General features: G+C 35.9%; 1 protein-coding gene across 6 annotated transcripts in view; it reads right to left on the bottom strand.

Moving 5' to 3' along the window:
• LRRC7 (leucine rich repeat containing 7) overlaps positions 1-22,740 on the bottom strand; it is a 643,523-nt gene that overhangs the window by 304,418 nt on the left and 316,365 nt on the right. For 3 of the 6 annotated variants that reach the window (XM_063625223.1, XM_063625222.1, XM_063625221.1), the window contains exon 8: positions 16,526-18,572. The exons of the other annotated variants lie outside the window; for them this stretch is intronic. In XM_063625223.1, the coding sequence (XP_063481293.1) occupies positions 18,566-18,572 (7 nt within the window). In that variant the 3' untranslated portion in view covers positions 16,526-18,565. Of the gene's footprint in view, positions 1-16,525; positions 18,573-22,740 lie in introns of those variants that run through there. 6 annotated transcript variants of the gene reach the window in all.

Genomic DNA, 22,740 nt, shown 5'->3' with positions numbered 1-22,740 from the left:
TTACATTTGGAAGAAAATCTCTCAATATCACAAAACCTACTCAATAATTTGTAGACAATAGGAGAACTGAAGGCTCTAGTAGAAGTCAAATAATGAAGACTCAGAGGCTAACCTCTGAGCAGAAGCATAAGCAACCAACAGAGAAGGCTTTACAGTATTCATCTAAGGGTCCATGGAATATCTACTCTGCACCAAGCACCATGCTGTAGAATAAAAACAAAGCTGAAAAGTTAGACATTCTCTCTTTTTTTTTGTTGCAGAAAATTTACAGTGTAACAAGAAAGACCTAAACTAAAATAAATAATTACAGTACAGGCTATAAAGGCAGAGAGGATACTGGGAGTTTATGAGTGGAATAGTAATAAGGCTATGAAATAAGAAACAGGCATACCAGTCAGGCAATGTATAGAGAATCATCTAGATCTAGCCACAACCATTTCATCAGCCTCACTTTTAATCTATGTATAAGATATCTATAAAATAATAAATATCTAAAATATGCTCACTGAATTTTCATATACTGACTGATAATCTGTGTAATCAACATCAAGATGAAGAAACAGGTTGATTAATGGGTACAAATATATAGTTTGATAGAAGAAATAAGATGTAGGGTTTGATAGATCAGGAGGGTGAGTATAATTTATAATCATCTATTGTATATTTCAAATAGCTAGAAAAGAATAATTTGAATGTTTCCAGCATAGATAAAAGAAAAATATTTAAGGTTATAAATATCTCAATTATGCTGATTTGATCTTTACAAATTATATGAATATATGAAATTATCACATGTACCCTGAAAATATGTACATCTATTATGCATCGATATAAAATAAAATGTAAAAAAAGAAGCACATTATTACCAGAGTCCAAAAGCAGCCCCCCTTCAGGCATGCTTTTAGTCTCTATCATACTTCCCAAAGGATAACCACTACTGTAACTTCTAATACAATAATATCATACTTCCCAAAAGATAACCAGTATTGTAATTTCTAATACCATAGAGTAATTTTGCCTCATGTTGTATTCTATATAAATGAAGACATATATTTTCTTTGTGGCTTCTTTTCCTCAACATTCATACAAAGACTTGTACATAAATATTCATAGCAGCCTATTTGCAATAGCCCAAATCTGAAAGGAAGCAGCACAAATATTCATCACTAGGTGAAAGAATAAACAGCCATGGAATATTTCTACAATGGAATATTATTCATCAATAAAAACTGATAAACATTACAACACAGATCAATCCCAAAATAATTATGCTCAGTGAAAGAATCCAGGCAGAAAAAGAGAATATACTGTGTAGTTACATTTACATAAAACTCCAGAAAAGTCAGACTCATCTACAGTGAGAGAAAGCACAACAGTATTTGTCTGGGTGGGGAGTGGAGTGAACAGGGCCTTGGGGACACCGTTGGGGCTGATGAATTTTGTTCATTATCTCAATTACAGTGATGCTTTCACTGGTATGTACATATTTCAACACTTGTAAAATTCTACACATTTTTCTGTTTTATTTAGAGTTTCTTAGTATACAAAAATTTCATATTAATATACACAGTTTGGTGAGTTTGTATATGTTATAAATTCAAGTTACTATTGCCACCATCCAGATAGGAGGTTTACATCATCTCCAAAAGTTTCCTTGTGTACCTTTGCTTTTTTGTTTTCTGGGTTTTTGTGTGTGTGTTCATTTATTTTTGTAGTAAGAACACTTAACATGAGATCTACCTTCTTAATTATTTTTTTTTTTTAGATCGAGTTTCACTCTTGTTGCCCAGGCTGGAGTGCAATGGCGCAATCTTGGCTCACTGCAACCTCTGCTGCCTGGGTTCATGAGATTCTCTTGCCTCAGCCTCCCGAGTAGCTGGGATTACAGGCAAGCACCACCATGCCGAGCTAATTTTGTATTTTTAGTAGAGATGTTCTATTTTAGCAGCGGTGTTGGTCAGGCTGGTCTTGAACTCCCGACCTCAGGTAATCCGCCTGCCTCAGCCTCCCAAAGTGCTGGGATTACAGGCGTGAGCCACCACCTCCGGCCTAAATTTTTATGTACACAATACCTTATTGTTGATTATGGCCACTGTTTGTTGTACAGAAGATCTCTGGAACTTACTCATATTGTATAACTGTAACTTTATACCCCTGACATCTTCTGGTAACCATCATTCTACTACTTCTATACCTTTGATTATTTTAGGTGCCTCATTTAAGAGATATTATGCAGCATTTGTCCTACAACTGACTTATTTTAGTTAACATAATGTCTTCCAGGTCCATCCATGTTTTTAAAAATGGTAGCATTTTTGTCTTTTTAAAGGCTGATTAATATGTCATTGTGTGTAATGTGTATAAATGCCACATTTTTTAATTCATCTGTCCATAGACATTTAGGTTGCTTTTCTTTCTTGAATATTGTGAATTTGTATGTGTTAAGTATGTCAGTTTATTAGATGGTGATTGTACTTCAATAAAACTGTTTTCAAAAACGAAAAGGAGGCTAGGATATTTTACTAACAAATGTGAGGAAATGAATTCAATATGTATTCAAACCTCTAACAAAATCATCACATATCCTCATATCAATTCAGTTTGGGTGGTCTCTATTCAGCTGTGCCATAGTAATTAAGAACAAGGCGAGAGTCACGCTGCCGGGGTTCAAATCCTTCCCCCACACTTTACCAGCTTCCTGACCTTGGGCAAGTTACTTCTTTGTGTTTTAGTTTCTTTATTTGTAAAATGGGGATAATAATAATACCTACTTCAAGATACTATGAGGGCTATGTGAATTAATACATGTAAAGAATTTAGAACTCAATAAATATTAGCAACTATATTACCTATTAGATTCTGGTCCCTAGATTAGGTAAAATAAAATGATCAGTATTTCTTGAAAAATCAACGCAATGAGGTTTATTTCTCTTTGTTGATCTAACCATTATACTGGAATATAAAACCACTTTTGAATAGGCTCTGTTCTATTGCTCAAACCTCATGTCTTGACATTCAGTAGCCAGTGCCTCCCACACCAATGAATCTCCTTGTATCCTGCACAGTTCATCAGTTTCTCATTCATCTCCCTGCTTTTGCACATGACTTTCTTTGGCCTAGAATATCTCTTCCTCAAAACCAAGAGCTCATTGAGAGGACTAAAAAAAATTTGGTTTTCAAGTATAAGAAATTTTATATTAAAAATTAAATTTAAAAATCTCTTAAAATAGCATATGCCTTGATATTATTAGAAGCTACATGGTTCCCATAACTTATATCAAGGAATACTGAAAATACCTTACTCAGTGGTTACATATAGAAACATTCTGAGCTATTTACCCATGTTTATGGTAATTACTACAGGAAATAATTTACATTTCAAAGTTTTACCAGTTTGTATAAAATTCTTCTACAAAGCTTCTACTTATAATAAAAATTACAATTCCAAACATTTTTTCAAGAAAAAATAATATAGAGTGTATTTCAATACATAGCATAAGCTGAAACACAAATTAGTGTATTATCCATACCAAATGACATTAAAGTTCTTATTAGTTGAATGGGAAATATTTTTTATGCTCCTCTTACGAGGCTAATGCGTAGTTCAAAAAACATATCTTTTAAAGCATTGTTTCATGTGCTTTGAAAAGTTTAATACATGTTAGCTGTCTGAGATTTTGTTACATTTTCAATCTTGAATCTCAGGAAATGCAAAAGAAACCACCTTGATTTTAAAAGGTTGGAAAAATAAAATTGATAGCTAAAGACATTGAGTCGTAAATTAAGGGCAGTATTACATTATTGCAAAGAAACTGATACTCTTTTAACCATATGAAATCCACTGATTATTTCTTCAATCTCCCATTGTGAAGACTGAATAGTTAATCTGCGATTCAAGAACCCAAAATGTACCTGAATGTATTTTTAAAAATGAAAAACACCTCAAGAGAATAAGCAATTCTTGTAACATGTGATGAATATCTATCATTCACAAGAAACATTCATATAATTTAATTCTTAATCAAGTGCCTTGGAGGTAAATCAAATAAGCAACACTAGCATAAGTAATTTGCTTTCTTAAACAGAATTTAAGCAAAACTATACTCTGTAGGCAAAACAATCAAGTTGATACAAGATAGAGTACTGGAGAGAAGGGGTTTGAATCCGGTTTCTGCCACTTTCTATCAAAGCGATCTTGAGTAAATTGTTTAATTTCTCTGAGACTCAATTTTCTCATGTGTAACAGAGTGACAACACGTACCTCACTCAGTTGTTACAAGGGTCAGTGAAATAATGCATGTAGGTAAAGAGCTTGGCATGTCCAGTAAATAAATATTATCTACCCCTCATTGTTATGGAATAAGGGACAACTTATAGGCTAAATCAGTTTTGTCTGGCTTACTGTTTTGTTAGAGGGATGACAGTTTGAGTCGTAATTCATACGACTTCATGTATCTTCAGGTCAATTACAGTACCAGAAGGAATTTTAAAGATGTGTATTGTATTGTATCGTATTTAAATACATCATTGGATTTATCTGCGTGGTGTTGCTCCCACATTTTTTTCTCATTTGAGTTTTTTTTTTTTTTTTTTTTTTTTTTGAGACGGAGTCTCGCTCTGTCGCCCAGGCTGGAGTGCAGTGGCGCAGTCTCGGCTCACTGCAAGCTCCGCCTCCCGGGTTCATGCCATTCTCCCGTCTCAGCCTCTCCGAGTAGCTGGGACTACAGGTGCCCGCCACCACGCCCAGCTAATTTTTTGTATTTTTAGTAGAGACGGGGTTTCACCGTGGTCTCGATCTCCTGACCTCGTGATCCGCCCGCCTCGGCCTCCCAAAGTGCTGGGATTACAAGCGTGAGCCACCGCGCCCGGCCTCTCATTTGAGTTTTTAACTCATGCCTTGAGTACCAACTGTGTCCTTGCTACTCACATAGGTAATCTTTAAGAGTTACCACGTAGTGAGGTCCAAACTCCTCACCCTACCTTCCCACTTGTATTTCTACCACTGTTTTTAACTTACTTCCCTGATCAGAAAACCAGGCCACTCCTCATTCAATAAATATATGTCAGACTTTCCCACATCCACTGTTTTCTCTGCCTGATATGCCACTGCTGTCTTTCCAATAGTTGAAATATAACTGCTCCCCTTTTATGATACTTTGGAGTTTTCCATTTATTCAGTTTTACTGAGTTATAATTGACATAAACAAATAGTATATATTCAATATACAGAGTGATGTTTCAATATATGTATACATTGTGAAATTATTACCACAATCAAGTGAATTAAGACACCCATCACTTCCGGTTTTGTTTCTTTTTTTGTGATGAGAATACAGGCACGTGTCATTTTATTGCACTTCACTTTATTGTGCTTCACAGGCACTTCACTTTTTACACACTGAAGGTCTGTGGCAACCGGTGTTGAGCAAGTCTACTGGCACCATTTTTCCAAAAGCATGTGCTCACTCATGTCTTTGTGTCACTTTTGGTAATACTAAACTTTTCCTTTATTGCTGTATCTATTATGTTTATTTGTAATCAGTGATTTTTTTTCTTTTTTGAGATAGAGTCTTACTCTGTTGCCCAGGCTGGAGTTCATTGGCATGATCTCGGCTCACTGCAACCTCCACCTCCTGGGTTCAAACAATTCTCCTGCCTCAGCCTCCTGAGTAGCTGGCACTACAGATGTACACCACCACACCTGGCTAAGTTTTGTATTTTTAGTAGAGGTGGGGTTTCATCATGTTGGCCAGGCTGGTCTTGAACTCTTGGCCTCAAGTGATCCGCCCACCCTGGCCTCCCGAAATGCTTGGATTACAGGTGTGAGCCACCATGCCCAGCCAATGATCAGCGATATTTGATGTTACTACTATTGTAATTTTTTTGGGGAGCCATGAACCATGCCCATATAAGATGGAAAAGTTAATTTGATAAGTGCTGTGTATATTCTGCCTGTTCCACCAAAAGACCATTCCTCTCTCCCTCTCCTTGGGGGTCTCTATTCCCTGAGACACAACAATATTGAAATTAGGCCAATTAATAACCCTATAATTGTCTCTAAGTGTTCAAGTGAAAGGAAGATTTGTGGGTCTTCCACTTTAAATCAAAAAACAAAATGCCTTAGTGAGGAAGGCATGTCAGAAGCTGGAGTCAACCAAAAGCTATGTCTCTTGTGCCAAACAGTTAGCCAAGTTGTAAATTCAAAGGAACATTTCTTGAAGGAAATCAAAAGTGCCACTTCAGTGAACACATGAATGATAAGAAAGTGAAACAGCCTTACCGCTAATATGGACAAAGTGGTAGTGGTCTGGACAGAAGATCAAACCAGCCACAACATTTTCTTAAGCCAAAGACTAATCCAGAGCAAGACCCTAACTCTCTTCAATCCTATGAAGACTGAGAAAAGCAAGGAAGCTGCAGAAGAAAAGTTTGAAGCTAGCAGAGGTTGGTTTATGAAGTTTAAGGAAATAAGTCATCTTCATGACATAAAAGTGCAAGGTGAAGCGACAAGTGCTGATGTAGAAGCTGCAGTGAATTATCCAGAAGATCTAGCTAAGATAATTAATGAAGGTGGCTACATTAAAAAACAGGTTTTCAATATAGATAAAATAGCCTTCTATTGGAAGAAAATGCCATCTGGGACATTCAAAGCTAAAGAGGAAAAGTCAATACCTGCCATCAAAGCCTCAAAGGACAGTCTGACTCTCTTATTAGAGGCTAATGCTGTTGGTAAATTAAAGTTAAAGCCAATGCTCATTTACCATTCGGAAAATCTTAGGGGCCTTAAGAATTATGCTAAATCTATTCTGCATGTGCTTTAGAAACGAAACAACAAAGTCTGGATGACAACACCTCTGTTTACATGGTTTACTGAATATTTTAAGACTACTGTTTAGACCTACTGCTCAGCAACAAAGATTCCTTTCAAAATATACTGTTCATTGACAATGCACCTAGTCACCCAAAAGCTCCCAAGGAGATGTACAAGACGAGTGTTCTTTTCACGCCTGTGAATACAACATCCATTCTGCTGTTAATGGGTCAAGGAGTAATTTTGACTTTCAAGCCTTATTATTTAAGAAATACATTTTGTACAGCCAGATAGTGATTCCTCACATGGACCTAGGAAAAGTAAATTGAAAACATTCTGGAGAGGATTCAGCATTCTAGATGCCATTAACAGCAATCATAATTTATGAGAGGAGATCAAACTATCAACATTAACAGAAGTTTGGAAGAAATTGATTCCAACCCTCATGGATGACTTTGAGGGGTTTAAGACTTCAGTGTAGAAAGCAATTTAAATGTGGTAGAAAGAGATCTAAAATTAGAAGTGGAGCCTGAAGATGTGACTGAATTGCTGCAATCTCATAAAACTTTAACAGACAAGAAATTGCTTCTTATGGATGATCTAAGAAAGTGATGTCTTTCCTCCTCCTTCTCCTCCTCCTCCTCCTCTCCTTCTTCTTCTCCATCTCCTTACTCTTCTTTTAGACAGGGTCTCACTCTGTCATCCAGGCTGGAGTGAGTGGCACAGTCTTGACTCACTGAAGCCTTAACCACCCAAGCTCAAGTGATCCTCCCACCTCAGCCTCCTGAGTAGCTGGGACTACAGGTGCATGCCACTACACCTAGCTAATTTTGTATATTTTTGTAGAGACAGAGCTTTGGCATGTTGCCCAGGGTGATAGCAAACTTCTGGGCTGAAGTAATCCACCTGCTTTAGCCTCCCAAAGTGCTGGGATTACAGGAGTGAGTCACTGCACCTAGTGAAAGTGGTTTCTTGAGATGGAATCTACTCCTGGTAAAGATGCTGTGAACATTGTTGAAATGACAAGAAAGAATTCAGAATATTACATAAACTAATAAAGTAGCCACAAATGTTTGAGAGTATTGACTCAAATTTGGAAAGAAGTTCTACTGTAGGTAAAATACTGTCAAATAGCATCACGTGCTACAGAGAAATCTTAGCATCTTAAAGAGAAAGATGTTCTAGAGAAATCTTTCATGAAAGGAAGAGTCAATCGATGCAGCAAACTTCATTGTTGTCTTATTTTAAGAAATTGGCGGAGCCACCACAACCTTAATCAACCACCACCCTGATCAGTCAGCAGTCACTAACATCAAGGAAAGACCCTCTATCAACAAAAATATTACTACTTGCCGAAGCATCAGATGATTGTTAGAATTTTTAGCAATAAAGTATTTTTTCATTAGGATACGTATATTGTTTTTAAAGACATAATGCTATTGCACACTTAATCGACTACAGTATATTGTAAACATAACGTTTATATGCAGTGGAAAGCAATAGTTTCATTGCAATATTTGCTTTATTGTGGTGGTGTGAAACTCAGCCTGCAATATCTCTGAGGTATGACTGTACTTAAGATCCACTCTCTTAGCATATGTCACGTACTCAGTATATTCTTATGCTGTGCATTAGGTCTCCAGCATGTATCCATTTTATAACTGCAAGTTTGTTTCCTTTGGGCTACATCTCCCCATCTTCCCTACCCCCAAACAGCTGGTAACCACTGTTCTACTCTTGGCTTCTGTCTGTGTTGTTTTAGATTCCACCTATAAATGAGATCATGTAGTAATTTTCTTTCTGTGTTTGGCTTATTTCACTTAGAAAAATATCCTCTACTTTCAGTCATGTTGTTACAAATGGCAGAATCTCTGTTTTTAAGGCTAAATGATATTTATACAGTGTTTTATTTGTGTGTGTGTAGGTACGTACATATATGATGCAATTTCTTTATCCATTCATCAGTCAATGGGCATTTACACTGTTTCCATATTGTGGCTATTGTGAATAATCCTGCAATGAACATGGGACTGCAAATCTCTCTTTGAGGTACTTGTTTTATTTTCTTTGGTTATAATATACACAGAAGAGGAATTGCTGGATCATGTGGTAGTTTTAACTTTTTAAGGAATCTTCATACTGTTTTCTGTAATGGCTGTACCAATTTACATTCTCAGCAATTTACCTTTTCTCTACTCTCTTTCCAATATCTAGTTGTCTCTCGTCTTCTTGATAATACCCATCCTAACTGGTATACCGTGATAACTCATGGCTTTGATTTGCATTTTCCTGATGATTAGTGATGTTGAACATCTTCTCATACACTTGTTGTTATTCATAAGTCTTCTTTGGAAAAATGTTTATTTATATCCTTTGTCGATTCCATTTTGTAGACTGGGTTATTTTTTGTTTGCTTTTTTTTTTGCTATTCGGTCATGTGAGCTTTTAAAATATATTTTGGATACCAACTTCTTATTAGATATATAGTTTGCAAATATTTTCTCCCCATCTATAGGGTGCCTTGTATTTGTTCTTTTTTTAGTCTGGAGACTGGGTCTCACTCTGTCACCCAGGCTGGAGTGCAGTGGTGCGATCATGGCTCACTGTAGTCTTGACCTCCTCGGTTTCAGTGACCTTCCCACCTCAGCCTCCCAAGTAGCTGGGACCACAAGCATGCACTACCACTCGTGGTTAATTTTATTTTTTTTTTTTGTAGAGATGGGGGTCTTACTATGTTGCCCAGACTAGTCTTGAACTCCGGCCTCAGTGATCCTCCCGCCTTGGCCTCCTAAAGTTCTGAGATTACAGATATATATACCCAGCCTGCCTTTTTACTTTGTTGACTGTTTCCTTTGCTGTGTAAAAACCTTTTCGTTTGAGTTAGTCTCATTTGTTTTTATTTTGTTGCCTGAGCTTTTGGTGTCATAATAATTCAAGAGGAAGTGACAGCTATACACATATTAGTTGAATGAGGCTAACAATTTCAAACTCAACAATGTTCTAGCAGCATGATTAGAACTAATAGCACATACAAGTACTGGTTTCATTGGAAATTTTGATAGGAATAATATTGGAAATAGTTTCATTTTTTATAGATGCAGGGACTGATTTTAGACATTTTAATTTTGTTGTTATTGCATATAATAGTACTTCTGACACTCAGCAGAAGATTGCATTTCCTCTGATTGCCATATCTCCTCTATTCATTTAACAAATCTAACTTTGGACAAAGCACTTTTCTATCCAGTGGAGATATAATGATGAATAAGACACAGTCCCGCTTTCAAAGAGCTCAAGAAAGCAGACCTTCAAACAACTAATTAAAATATGATGTGATAACAGTTTAGAAATTTTAAATCCAAAGTCCCATGTGCACATGTTTGGGGATCCAGGGAAATCTTCAAAGAGGCATTGACATTTGGACTGGATCTTAGTCAAACTAATAAACGGAAGCAGATTTATAAGTCAATCGAAGACAGTTATAAATGCAAGATGCATTATTCTGGCTTTGCAATTTGTTGCTAGTTGCTTTGAACATGGCTGTGTCTTTTTTTTCTGGAAAATCCTTTTCAAATTAAATCATAAAGCCACAGAGTAAAGCCCTGATTTAAGGGACAATCTAGAAGCAGTTTTTGTAAAACTTCTTCTTTTTTTCCTTATATATGACAAGAATAAGCTACACTCTGAGGAAAGTCCTTTGAATTTTACTTCCAAAAATGTCCCCCAATTCTGTCAACTTTTTCTTCCCTATGATTATACTCTCCTCCTGTTGCCATGATTACAGCAACTGGTGTCCCTGTCCTTCACATTCACTCCCATGATACTTCCATCAAGGTTACTTAGAGAAACATAGACCCCAAACGGCAATTTCTGTCCTATGGTTGTTGTCAACATTTAAGGGGATCTAAGAACTTGTCTCACAGCACTTCTTACTGCTATTTTCCATCCTACTGCATAGCACCCCAAAACTCCTAGGAAAACCTTACTCTCCCACCCAAAGAACTCTCTTTCCTGACATCACGCCTACCCCATCTTCTGCCCTGACCATCCCGCTTGCTCAGTGCTAAAGTCCTGCAGTGCGAGCTCCTGATGTCCCCTCTCCTCCAGCTCCCACACGGAACCCACGAGGGAGAATAATTCTCCTCCTTTGACTTTTAGTTGAGAGCATCTTGCAGTGACAGTTGTCTTTTCTTCTCTCAGGAAGTGGAGACAGAGAACAAAGCTAAGTGGGCAAGGATGAAGGAAAAATACAAACATCTCCATTTTATCCCATCCCATTTTAATTTGCATCTTTTTCTCCCCTACCCAGAGTATGCAGACATTTCTCCAGTGTCTCGGAGCATTTCCCGGAGAAATACCAACTTCTTGTAATTAAAACACATTCGTATTAGTAGTTAACCTCCTCTCTTTTAAGGAATAGAGTCTTAGTTTTATGCGTGGTAAAATAGCTCCTTGTTACTTTAACAGCAGCAAACAAGACCAGCCATCAGGGTTCTCGGTTTGTCCCGTTCACCCTGACCAAGGCAGGGGACCCTGACTCCATGGCTTGGGGAATGAATCTGCAGTCCTTAACCTGGGATTGTTCCTGAGAATTTCTGTTCAGCATGGAAATTTTGACCTGCTCCGTTTCCGACCTGAGTTGGTTCACCCCTCCCAACCCAAATGTCCAACAACGATAGACTGGATTAGGAAAATGTGGCACATATACACCATGGAATACTATGCAGCCATAAAAAATGATGAGTTCATGTCCTTTGTAGGGACATGGATGAAACTGGAAACCATCATTCTCAGTAAACTATGGCAAGGACAAAAAACCAAACACCGCATGTTCTCACTCATAGGTGGGAATCGAACAATGAGAACTCATGGACACAGGAAGGGGAACATCACACTCTGGGGACTGTTGTGGGGTAGGGGGAGGGGGGAGGGACAGCATTAGGAGATATACCTAATGCTAAATGACGAGTTAATGGGTGCAGCACACCAACATGGCACATGGATACATATGTAACAAACCTGCACATTGTGCACATGTACCCTAAAGCATAATAATAAAAATAAAAAAGAGAAAAAAAATGATGAATTCATGTCCTTTGTAGGGACGTGGATGAAACTGGAAATCATCATTCTCAGTAAACTATCGCAAGGACAAAAAACCAAACACCACATGTTCTCACTCATAGGTGGGAATTGAACAATGAGAACTCATGGACACAGGAAGGGGAACATCACACTCTGGGGACTGTTGTGGGGTGGGGGGAGGGGGGTGGGACAGCATTAGGAGATATACCTAATGCTAAATGACGAGTTAATGGGTGCAGGAAATCAACACGGCACATGGATACATATGTAACAAACCTGCACATTGTGCACATGTACCCTAAAACCTAAAGTATAATAATAAAATTAAATTAAATTAAAAAAAAAAGAAAAGAAAACCGAGTGGTCCCCGCTCAAGGAAGGTCACCATATTGATGCCACACTTAGTGTTGCCACCCGATCAGCGTAAGACACTACAGCCTAGAACTCCTGGGCTCAAGAAATCCTCCTGCCTCAGTCTCCCGAGTAGCTGGGACTACCGGCGTGTGCCACCCCGCCTGGGGGTTCTGCAGTATTTCCAACCAGCGCTGAGAAACCTCTCATTCCTACCGAGGTCACAGCGGGCCACTGGGCCCTCTAGGAACTGTGCTTGGCAGGACCACTTCCCACTCCTAGGGGTACGGAGATGTGGCTTCTCGAAAGAGGGTCCTTTCAGTAGCCTCTCAGAAACCGTCTTTGGTGCTGTCTTCTGAGACTCCAATTTCATTCATCAGAGAGTTCTTGGCCTGAGGCCAGTCATGACATTAGGCCTGAAAATTTTTGTCAGATTTCCTCCTTAGTGGGTTCTTTGTTTTTGAGTTTGTCCCTTCCTGGTAACAACTAAGTGGCAGGCATATTCTGACCAGTGTGCAGTCTTTTTTTTTTTTTTTTTTAGAGCAGTTTTAGGTTTACAGCAAAATTGAGAGGAAGGCACAGAGATTTCTCATATACTCCCCACCCCAACACATGCGTAGCTTTCCCTAATATTCACATCCCCGGCCTGAGTGGTACATTGTTTCAACTGATAAACTACATCTACACATCTTAGTCACCCAAAGTCCACAGTTTACATTAGAGTTCACTCTCAGTGTACATTTGATGGGTTTGGACAAATGTACAATGACATGTATCCATCATGGGTGGATTATAATATATATTTGACGGGTTTGGACAAATGTATAATGACATGTATCCATCATGGATGGATTATACATTTCATTATACATTTGTCCAAACCCATCAAATTACACCATATATAAATATATGTATATATACATTTTATAATATATATTTATATATAAATATTATACATAGCAGAGTAAATATATATCACACACAGCTTGTTCTTTTTTATATATATATACATTTATTTATATATATAGTATCATTATCCATCATGCAGAGTGTCTTCACTGCCCTAAAATCAAAGTCTGTTTATCCCATTAGCTGCGCTATAAACCTGTGATTTTTCTAGTAACTAGTAGATCGCACAAACAACTCCAAAATTCGCTTTATCTTCAGTTCTACAGTAACAGTCAAATCAGCAAGGCAGCCATTCTCAGTTAGTGGGGTGGATCTTGAATATAGACTCAGAAAATCTGCCAGAAGGCTTTTGTCTTCTCCTGCAGAAAGAATTTTTAAATTTTTGTGACTTGAGTGACCTCATCATGCCACCTAAGTCTGTTTCTTCATCTGAACAAGCATTCTTAAATCAGTCGCGCATTCTCCAAAAACACTGTAACTCCAATCTCAGTGTGACTGTCAAAATGAACCGTTGGTTCCACGGTGCTTTTTCAAAGATAACACAGCTTGCTCTAGATGCACTTTTGCCCCTTTATGTTTTAACTGCAGATGTCAGTCTGTCACTATTTAAGAGCATTCTTGTTTTTTTTTTTCTAAGATAAGCATTCTTTGGAGAAGTGACTTTACTTCTCCAAGAAACTAATGAAGCTTGTGATACCTCTAGTATCTAGAATCTAGTAGTAATGACAAACAGCAAGTCCAATCTTTACAAATACCTGTTTGAAATATTTAAGGTGGGGAGGCAATACGGTTCAAATCTTTAGTCTTCAGCAAATTTTATTAAACTATCTTGACCTTTTCTTCTACTTTCACGTAACTGTGCGCTTCTGATTCTTTACTCCAACTGGCTCTTTTTCCCTGCCATCCTGCCCTATCTTGGTCCCTCAATTTCTTGTCTCCTCGACACCTTTGATAGTCTCACACCACATCCTTATCACACGTGTTTTCCCAGTGTTCACAGTCGCTTTAGGAGTAAAGTATGTCTATTCTGTTTGTCTAATAATAATCTGGCAGAAACCTCACTACAGGTTATGCCAGATTATTATGCGTTATGCTAAGTGTTATGCTAAGTGAAAGCAACCAGACACAAAAGATGTCTACATGAATAATTCTACTTATATGAAATGTTCAGAAAGGAAAATTTATAAAGACAGAAAGCAGTTTAGTAGTTACCTGGGGCTAGGGTAGGACAGGAGATTAGAATGGGGATTAACTGTGAATAAGCAGGAGGGACTTGGGCATTGGGTAATAGAAATGGCCAAAATTAAATTGTGGTGATAATTGCACTTCTCTATAAATTTGCTAAAAATATTGAATTATACACTTAAAATGAGTTTGTTCTATGGTATGTATTTCACACACCTCAATAAAGCTGGTTTAAAAAAAAAGAATTGTCTAAGTAGCTTTAGAGACAGGGTCTTGTTCTATTGCCCAGGCTGGAGTGCAGTGGTGTGATCACAGCTCATTGTAGCCTCAAATTCTTGGCCTCAAGCGATCCTCCTGCCTTGGCCTCTCAAAGCAATGGGATTATAGGTGTACACCACTACACTTGGCCCAGAGTGGCTTTTGTTCTTTGCTTGCTTAGCAAGGAGTTTGAATTCTTACTTAGCCAATGTTATCCCATCACTTACAAATCTAACTTGTCATTCCGCTGCTTAAAACCATTTCATCAAAACCTCTCTATTGCCCAGAAAATAAAGTCCAACCATGTCATCACAGCCCCTTCACAGTTTCTCCTCTGTCTAGCTCATGGTTACTCCTTCATCATGCTTTCTATTTTGCATATTCAACCCCTTTTGACATGGGTTTTTTTCTATGAGCAACACTCATTCTCCTTTTGCCCATTTTAAAATTCCAATTTATGGTTTGAAAGACTCCTCAGGCTTCACCTGGACTTTACAGATAGGACTAATAAATAGAACTTCTCTGTACTCTTTCTGGGCCTGCATCACATCTCCACAATCCTGTGTACTATGCTGTACTGAATATAATGCTTCACTTGTCTCTGTTCCTTATCAGACCTTAAGCTTCTGAACAGCAGGGCCTCCTTGTACATGGGGTCTCTGGTGTTAATCCTTGTGCTTGACACACAGTCAGTCCTCAACAAATGTTTATTGAATTGGATTGAATTAAAAGTTTGTATTTCTCTAAAATTTGCCCAAGCACAAGAGGCGATGAAGAGTTTGGATTTCAGATGTTCTATCTATATGTAAAATACAGCTGAAATCAAAGCAAGCTGTACGTGTGTGAAGGTTGGAAGAATTACCGGTTGGATACAAGATTTTTACCTCATTGAGATTTGAGCAAGATGTAGTTTCCACATTCTCTTGCTGTTCTAAACCCATCTGTTCTGGAATTATTATTTTTACTTTACTAGACCTCCAGATGCTACATTGTTGCCCTGGTAATAGTATTTTTTATGCCAATGAATAAATATAGACAATCAGTCTTTATTAACTTATATTGATTGCTAGTGGCAGAAACAAGTGACACAAAATAAAACTGACTATGCCTAACATGCCTTCTTTTAAAAAATTGATAAAATAATCATAAGTTTTGGTGACAAAATTTAGATCTGCCAGTTTTGGCTCAAGAAAAGTTGATTTGATTAAAAAGAGAAGACAAAATTGCAGGAACCTTAATTGGCAAAGATTGATATGGACAAAAAATACGGCTGGTAGAGCACATTTATGGAATTCTTAATGAAGTTCCAGAAACCTGTAACTTCTAAGAAACATACAGGAATACGTATTCTATTCTCTGAGGCACTCCTAAAAGGCATAACAACTGGCTTCTCTTCATGAGATGCCAATAAAATGATGAAAGGCAATATAGTGTGTTCACATCATGCCCCAGGTTCCTGAGAGTAGTCTAATATTATGAAGAAGGAAAGGGCTGTATGGTATTTGTATCATGGAGAATGGGTAACCACATACTCTACTGCCTTCTTCTTAAGGGGTCATTTTTCTTTATTGAATATGTTTAGCCAAATTCTGGCTTAATATGCATATCCTACTACTCATGAATGTAAAAATCAATAGAATATATTTATAAAAGACAGTTCAATACAATTGTTTCAATAAGAATAAATGCATATAAAATATTTCATCTTATTATCATTTTACCTGTTTTTTAAAAAAGTATATATTGAGGCTGAAAATATATGAAACGTCACAGATAAACACAGTCAGTATTTTGTTAAACTAGCATGCATGATTTCTCTTAGAATAAAAGATCAGAGTCACACAAATATTGTGAATGAATTTACAATCACTTATGATTGTTGGAGCACTAACCAGGACATATAACATGGACAGTGGGAAAAATAAATCATGTATTATATTCGATTGTATTTATTTTAGCCTTTTACTTTTATAATCACTTCTGCTGATTAAGTTTTAAAGAGCTGAACTTTGATAACAGTTATTCCACTTACTTCTTAATTTCTTTTCATTAAGAAAAGTTTCCTTTATGCTACACATACAAGTTTTCAATTGTTATATATTATCAAGACCAGAAAGGCAACATGGTTTACTGTAGTAAGGTTAATTATTCAACAGTCTGCACACTGATGCAGACTTTTATTGCCGCTGTATAAGATTTTTAAGCTTTAATAATGAAAGGTCCAGTTTCTTACTTAGAACATCATAAAGTCAAAACAGCAATGTTTCTTTAATCTTTAAAGCTACTTTCACACAGAATGTTTTAAGTAATCTCTTTTTAAGTAATCTCTAAAATAAATTTCGGAAAGCTAAATAAATTGGCATTTGAAGGGCACTGAGAATTCATAAGAACATATTACAAAACTACACTAAGATAGTGCAACTTATTCTAAAGCAATGTCAGGAATTTACATTTTTTATTTTTAGAATAGCAATATATCTTCTAATTTTTGAGAGATATATGCAATATATGTGACAATGACAGAAGTCAATTAGCATATAGTATACACAGCTAAAAACAAGGTGGTACAAACACAATAAGCAGACTTAAAATTTTTACATCTAGATCTTCATAAGTACACATGGAAAAATCAGCATTTACACAATTTTAACAAAAAATCAACATCTACTTTCAGATATATGTTTTATACAAAGAGTTATGCATTCTAAGACAATTTTACATTTATATATTTCACATAATTGATATTCATAAGACAGAATAGAAATATTCAAGAAAGTACATTTCAGCTCCATAGCATAGGTTTTACAAAAAAATGTGTTTCTTTCCTAGGCAGTAAAATGAAATAGAAACAAAACAATAGGAAAAGCCTGTAAGCTCAATGTGTCCTGCTCATACCTGTTTTATAAAAAGAATCTTTGAATTGTATTTAATCAAGCAATAGCTCCAACACAATCATTGTAAATTATTTGTATTTTGCCTTGTTCCGAAAAGCAGTTAATATGGGATGAAGAATGAATTTGCTGTATGGCATTAGGCATCAGCAAGATGGTGACCTTTGTATGTTGAATTTCAAGCTTTTCAAAATTTCAATATGAAATATATCCTACTTCTAAATTATATGTATAAAATGTTAAAAGCAAATGAACCCATTATGTCGATTGTTATTTATTTAGCAAAAGTATCATTACAGAGACTCATTTTCTATGCAAATTGAAATGCTATAAGCCATTGAACTGCATGAAAAGTCAATATGGTTAATTAACAAATGTATTTTAGAGCTACAAAATAACTCTTTCACATTAAATTACATAAGATCAAAGGACATATAAAATCAATCAATCACCAGCATTTCATATTTTGACTTGTGCCATCTGGGAACTTCGCAAAATAAGTCCACAATGGAACATCATCACGGAGTATGACAGAAAAACGGCAATTATATTCAGTCTCTGAAGAATTTAACAAACTAGAGAAATTATCTTATTTACTGCATTAGGATGACTTTTAAATTATGGCTTAGTTTGATCCATTTAAAACTATATACAAAAATTATACATGATAGCACCTTAACATAATAGTGAAATCAATTAGATAAAAATATGGGTATTAATGTTTTTCCAAGACTGATAAAATTTCATATTCATTGAAAGTTATGGCAACTGAACACACTTGGAAAAAAATCAGGTCTCTCTATATGAGTCAGAAATGTCATTGTTAAACTTTAACAAAGACCAAACATTTTGTAGATACTAGGCAGTAAGAAGGCAGCCCCCATCAGCAGGTAGCGCACCAAAAATGTTTGGTTTCATAATATAGTTTGGGAGAACTACCTCTACAAAGTCTATTCGTGCTGATGCTCCTGATGCTGCCATTTCTGGTGCCCGAAAAGCTGCTCCCTCCACATCCTCTGTTGTAGGTGTCACTGTATAGTCTCAGGCGATTGGGTAAGGGGCACACTCTGGATCTTCAGATGCTAAGATGAAAAAAATCAATTTCAATGCCCAAAAGATGGAACTCCTAATGCAGAAGGTGACTAAAATAATTACCAATTGGTTTACAGTACAGGGAGGTAGAAAGTTTACTTGTTTTAATGTAATTCTGTAGAAATAGGTTTTAAGGAATATTTTTTGTAAAGAGGCATAGTTCTAGGATTAGGAAAAATGTTAGATAAAATAAAAACAGAAAATTAAACTCAGAGTGGAATTGGACCAGATGACGAAAAACATGCACACCCCTGACAGGAGCAAGCAAAACTTTCATATGATGATCATCAAGTGATAAGCCATTGTCATGAAAATAACTTGCTTACACTATCACTTCCAAGCTTCTACTCATTTCCAGTAACTCTCTGAGATAACAAGCATGATTAAGGCATACTGTTTAAGGCATGATAGAAATGGACACGTTGATATTTTACTATGAATTTTAATGTCCCCTACACTCTCTGAAAATGACAAAATTTATGAATTTCCCTTCTATGAAATTTTCTTCTCCAGTATAGCAGCTCAAATCATATTAAGATAATTCAGCTTAATCTCCGTAGTGTTTGAAAAAGATCTCATATGAGAACATCACTGAAAGACACCAGTGAGAAAGGTATATGTAAATGGACATACTGTAGAAGAACACATTTTATTACATTAAAAGAATTTTGATTGAAATAATGTTTTGGGTTGTAAACAAATAATTATTCTTCCAATTTATTTTTCTGTTAAATATTTAAACAGCAACTTTTGCCAGGCATCTCCATGTTTTAATGAAAATATGTGTAATTTGGATCTTGAGAGGAAATTTTAAAAACCATTGACTTGAATGCAGAATGATAAATGTATATATGAGAACAAAATCATTTATAAAGATATTTATCATCTCTAGATACAGCAATAGCTCAAATTAATAAAAGTATGGCTATTTGAAATTAAATCATTTAAGTAACCACCTTTTTAATTTAAGAAATTGGCACTTTTATAATACTTGCTTTTACAGCTTGTGCACCTGACTCCATTATATTTGATATACTGTAGAGTAACAAATGATCATAAGTCATGACAGATTTTTACTGAACATAATTTTTCAGCAGAAACCATCCTGAATCAATTAATCATGCTATTACTCTAAGTTTCTCCCCATTTCTTCCAGAAAAGCCACCAATCACATTTCAATTAATAACTTACACATATTTTGTTTACAATTTTTTATGTACTACATTTTATTCAAACTAATTAAATGCTACAATTTTACCAACTTGTACTAATTTAAACGTTGGTTATGCTCAGACAAATGCAATTATGGCTACACAGAATATTAAACGATGATTGAATACATTAGCTGCATTAGAAATTTCTTTTTGCTCCATCTAAAGAGACTTTTATATTTTCCATTAAAAAATGATAATATAATGTTTCATTACAGTATTTTTGCATACAACTGAAATTAGTGTACATGGATCTTAAAATATTTTCACAATAGAATGTAAGAAGTGTAGTTCTAAAATCCACATAATTATTACTAACATTAGAAAAATTTGGCAAATACTCTAAAGGTTGAACAATTTCATGTATATAATAGGTACAATGGGAATATACATAGATTATGTGAACAAAAATTACTTAGCTTCATGTTTAATTGACAGGCAATACATAAACAGATTCCTTGTGAGAATATTTTGTCTCATGGATTTTGCTATAAGTTGGGTTTTATGTATTTATTTTTTGGATGGAATATTAAATAGTCATTTAAAAGAGATGTTTACAGATTGATATAGCCATTTCACATGATTATCTTAACTCTCAATGCATGTTTATAAAGTTCACATTCTTATTTTGCTGATGTAAGGAAAATAACAGCATGTGTAAAATATTACAAAGAATATTATATTTTTATATTTTAAATACTCGACTATATAAATTACACATGGATCATGCTACATCGCTCAAATTCAAACTCAAATTGAATATAATTATGCATTCGGTGCATTTCTGAACGATTCTGAAATGTGCAACTTGATCGTGCTGAACTTAATACAATTGAATCTTAGTGTTTTGTCTCAGATCTCTCTGCCGTATCATTTGATCTTCTCATAGGGCATATAGATTATTCAAAAATAAAATTGTCTAACAGAGCAGTAATATAGCAATCAATATTCTCAGCCCACTATTGAACCAGCCAAAATTTAACACCAGCTGAAAGCTTAAGGTATTACAGCATACAATTTGGCTTTGAAGATAGGGCATAAGTATACATCATTTTCTTTAAACATCAAAGTGATCAATACATAAATCTTTATAATGGCAAGCAACATTTTATTCTTTAAATACATTGTATAAATTTTCCCAATTTATGCATCATTTGTGGTATAACATTATTAAAAGTCAACGAATTAGGAGTATATTTTTATTACAAAATGCAGTCATCTGCTAGAGTAGTCTTTAGCTAACCATTAAGAAAATTTACATCATATAATTGTTGGCATATAAAAGTTCGAGCTAAATCATGCAATTGTGTTCAAGCTAAGTTATGCTTGCTCTAAGATATACCTTATAACATTTTCAAATGTTTTGTTGATATGTTAAAGTGTTTCAAAAGGCTTAATAAAAAATGGAAGCATAATTATCTACGGCTTCCAAGGCTCTACAGAAGAGGGAGTGAGTGCTGTAAGAGGTGGAAAACGGAGGGAGTGATAGAATGTTGGGAGAATTCAAGAAACAATTTTAAGAGCTAACTTATAATTGGGGTCTTTATTTCTCCATAAGCATTTACTATACAAAAAAAGAGAAGGAATTCTAGGCATCAGGAATTGCATGTATACATTTATTAAAACTTTAAAGGAAATAACTTATTAGGAATGGTGAGATATTTTTTTCATAAGGGAGCTTAATATGGAGGGGATTGTTGGGAGATGAAACAACTTGCCTTTGGTACACCTATTTCTATACCTCACTCTTTTTTTATTCAATCTCAAAGAAAGAGTCCATCTACTCACGTAAAATTCTTGCCTCTATACTCGATACCAGGCTGAATCAACCTCTTCTATGAAGGACCTGGTTTGCTAAATTTTCCCCTTTCTTCTTTGGCATTGTTCTCTCTACTGGCTCCTTAATCTCGGGCTGTGTGTACTCAACACCTCTGCTACCTCCTCTTCCACACCTAATATGTAAACCTGATAGCTAGCACATGTTGACGTTTATTTCTTGTTCACTGAACTAAAATTTATTGAGCATCTACTGTGTGTAGGCAATGTACTAAACCTTCTCCCCTGCCAAAAAGGGCAGTCAATCTTACTTCCTCACCAACTGTTCATTCATTGCCCCACTGCTCTCTGAATTTTGAGCCCCTCCACTTATCACACCTGCTTTGGTAACGTAAGATGAAAGCTGGAACTGACTCCCACATCTGCTGTTCTCAGGCTGAACTTCGGCAAGGTATTTGACTGTCTTGAGCTATAATCTTTGCAATCTGTAAAATGGACATAATGACACTTTCCTCAATCTACTATAATGAATCTCAAAATGAAATATCATACACATGCCATGCTTTATCCATTGTCTAGCACATGAAAGCCTAAGGAATTGTTATTAGGTATAAATGTCCAAAAATCCTTCTGATTTCAAATCCAGCTAACATTTGTCAATCTTTACCTTTGGGATCTCTTTGCTGTCTTTCACTACTGATTATTCCCTATATCAAAGCCCTCCACTCTCTTGGACTCTATGACAAGTGCCTTTCCTGCTTCATCTCATACTTTACTGTCTCTTTCAGGGGCTTGTTCTCTGCCTGTCCCACAGATGTTGGTTTTCTTTCCTTTTAAGTACATTGTTCTTATCATTCAGTATGTGAGGATGTGCTCCCATAGTTTCACATAACATATGAGAATAGTAAAGACAGAATCTAGACTTCCGGCCCAATTATCTGTCTTTGTGCTTCAGAGTCCTCTATCTAACTGTATTTCAGGTAACTCTAATTGGATTCCTCAAACTGAATTCATCGTTTCCTCTCTGAACAAGTTTCTTACTTTGGATTTTTTTTAACCTTCATTGATGATGTCACCATCTACTGGGTCATTCACATCAGAAATCCAGAGACCTAGATTAGGCTTCTCCCTCTCATTTCTAATATCCAAGTAACCTTAATCCTGTGCCAAT

Source organism: Symphalangus syndactylus, chromosome 12 (assembly GCF_028878055.3).
Source record: "Symphalangus syndactylus isolate Jambi chromosome 12, NHGRI_mSymSyn1-v2.1_pri, whole genome shotgun sequence".
Taxonomy (NCBI): Eukaryota; Metazoa; Chordata; class Mammalia; order Primates; family Hylobatidae; genus Symphalangus; species Symphalangus syndactylus.
The sequence above is the reverse complement of the archived record's forward strand: the minus strand, read 5'-3'. Positions and strand labels throughout refer to the sequence as shown.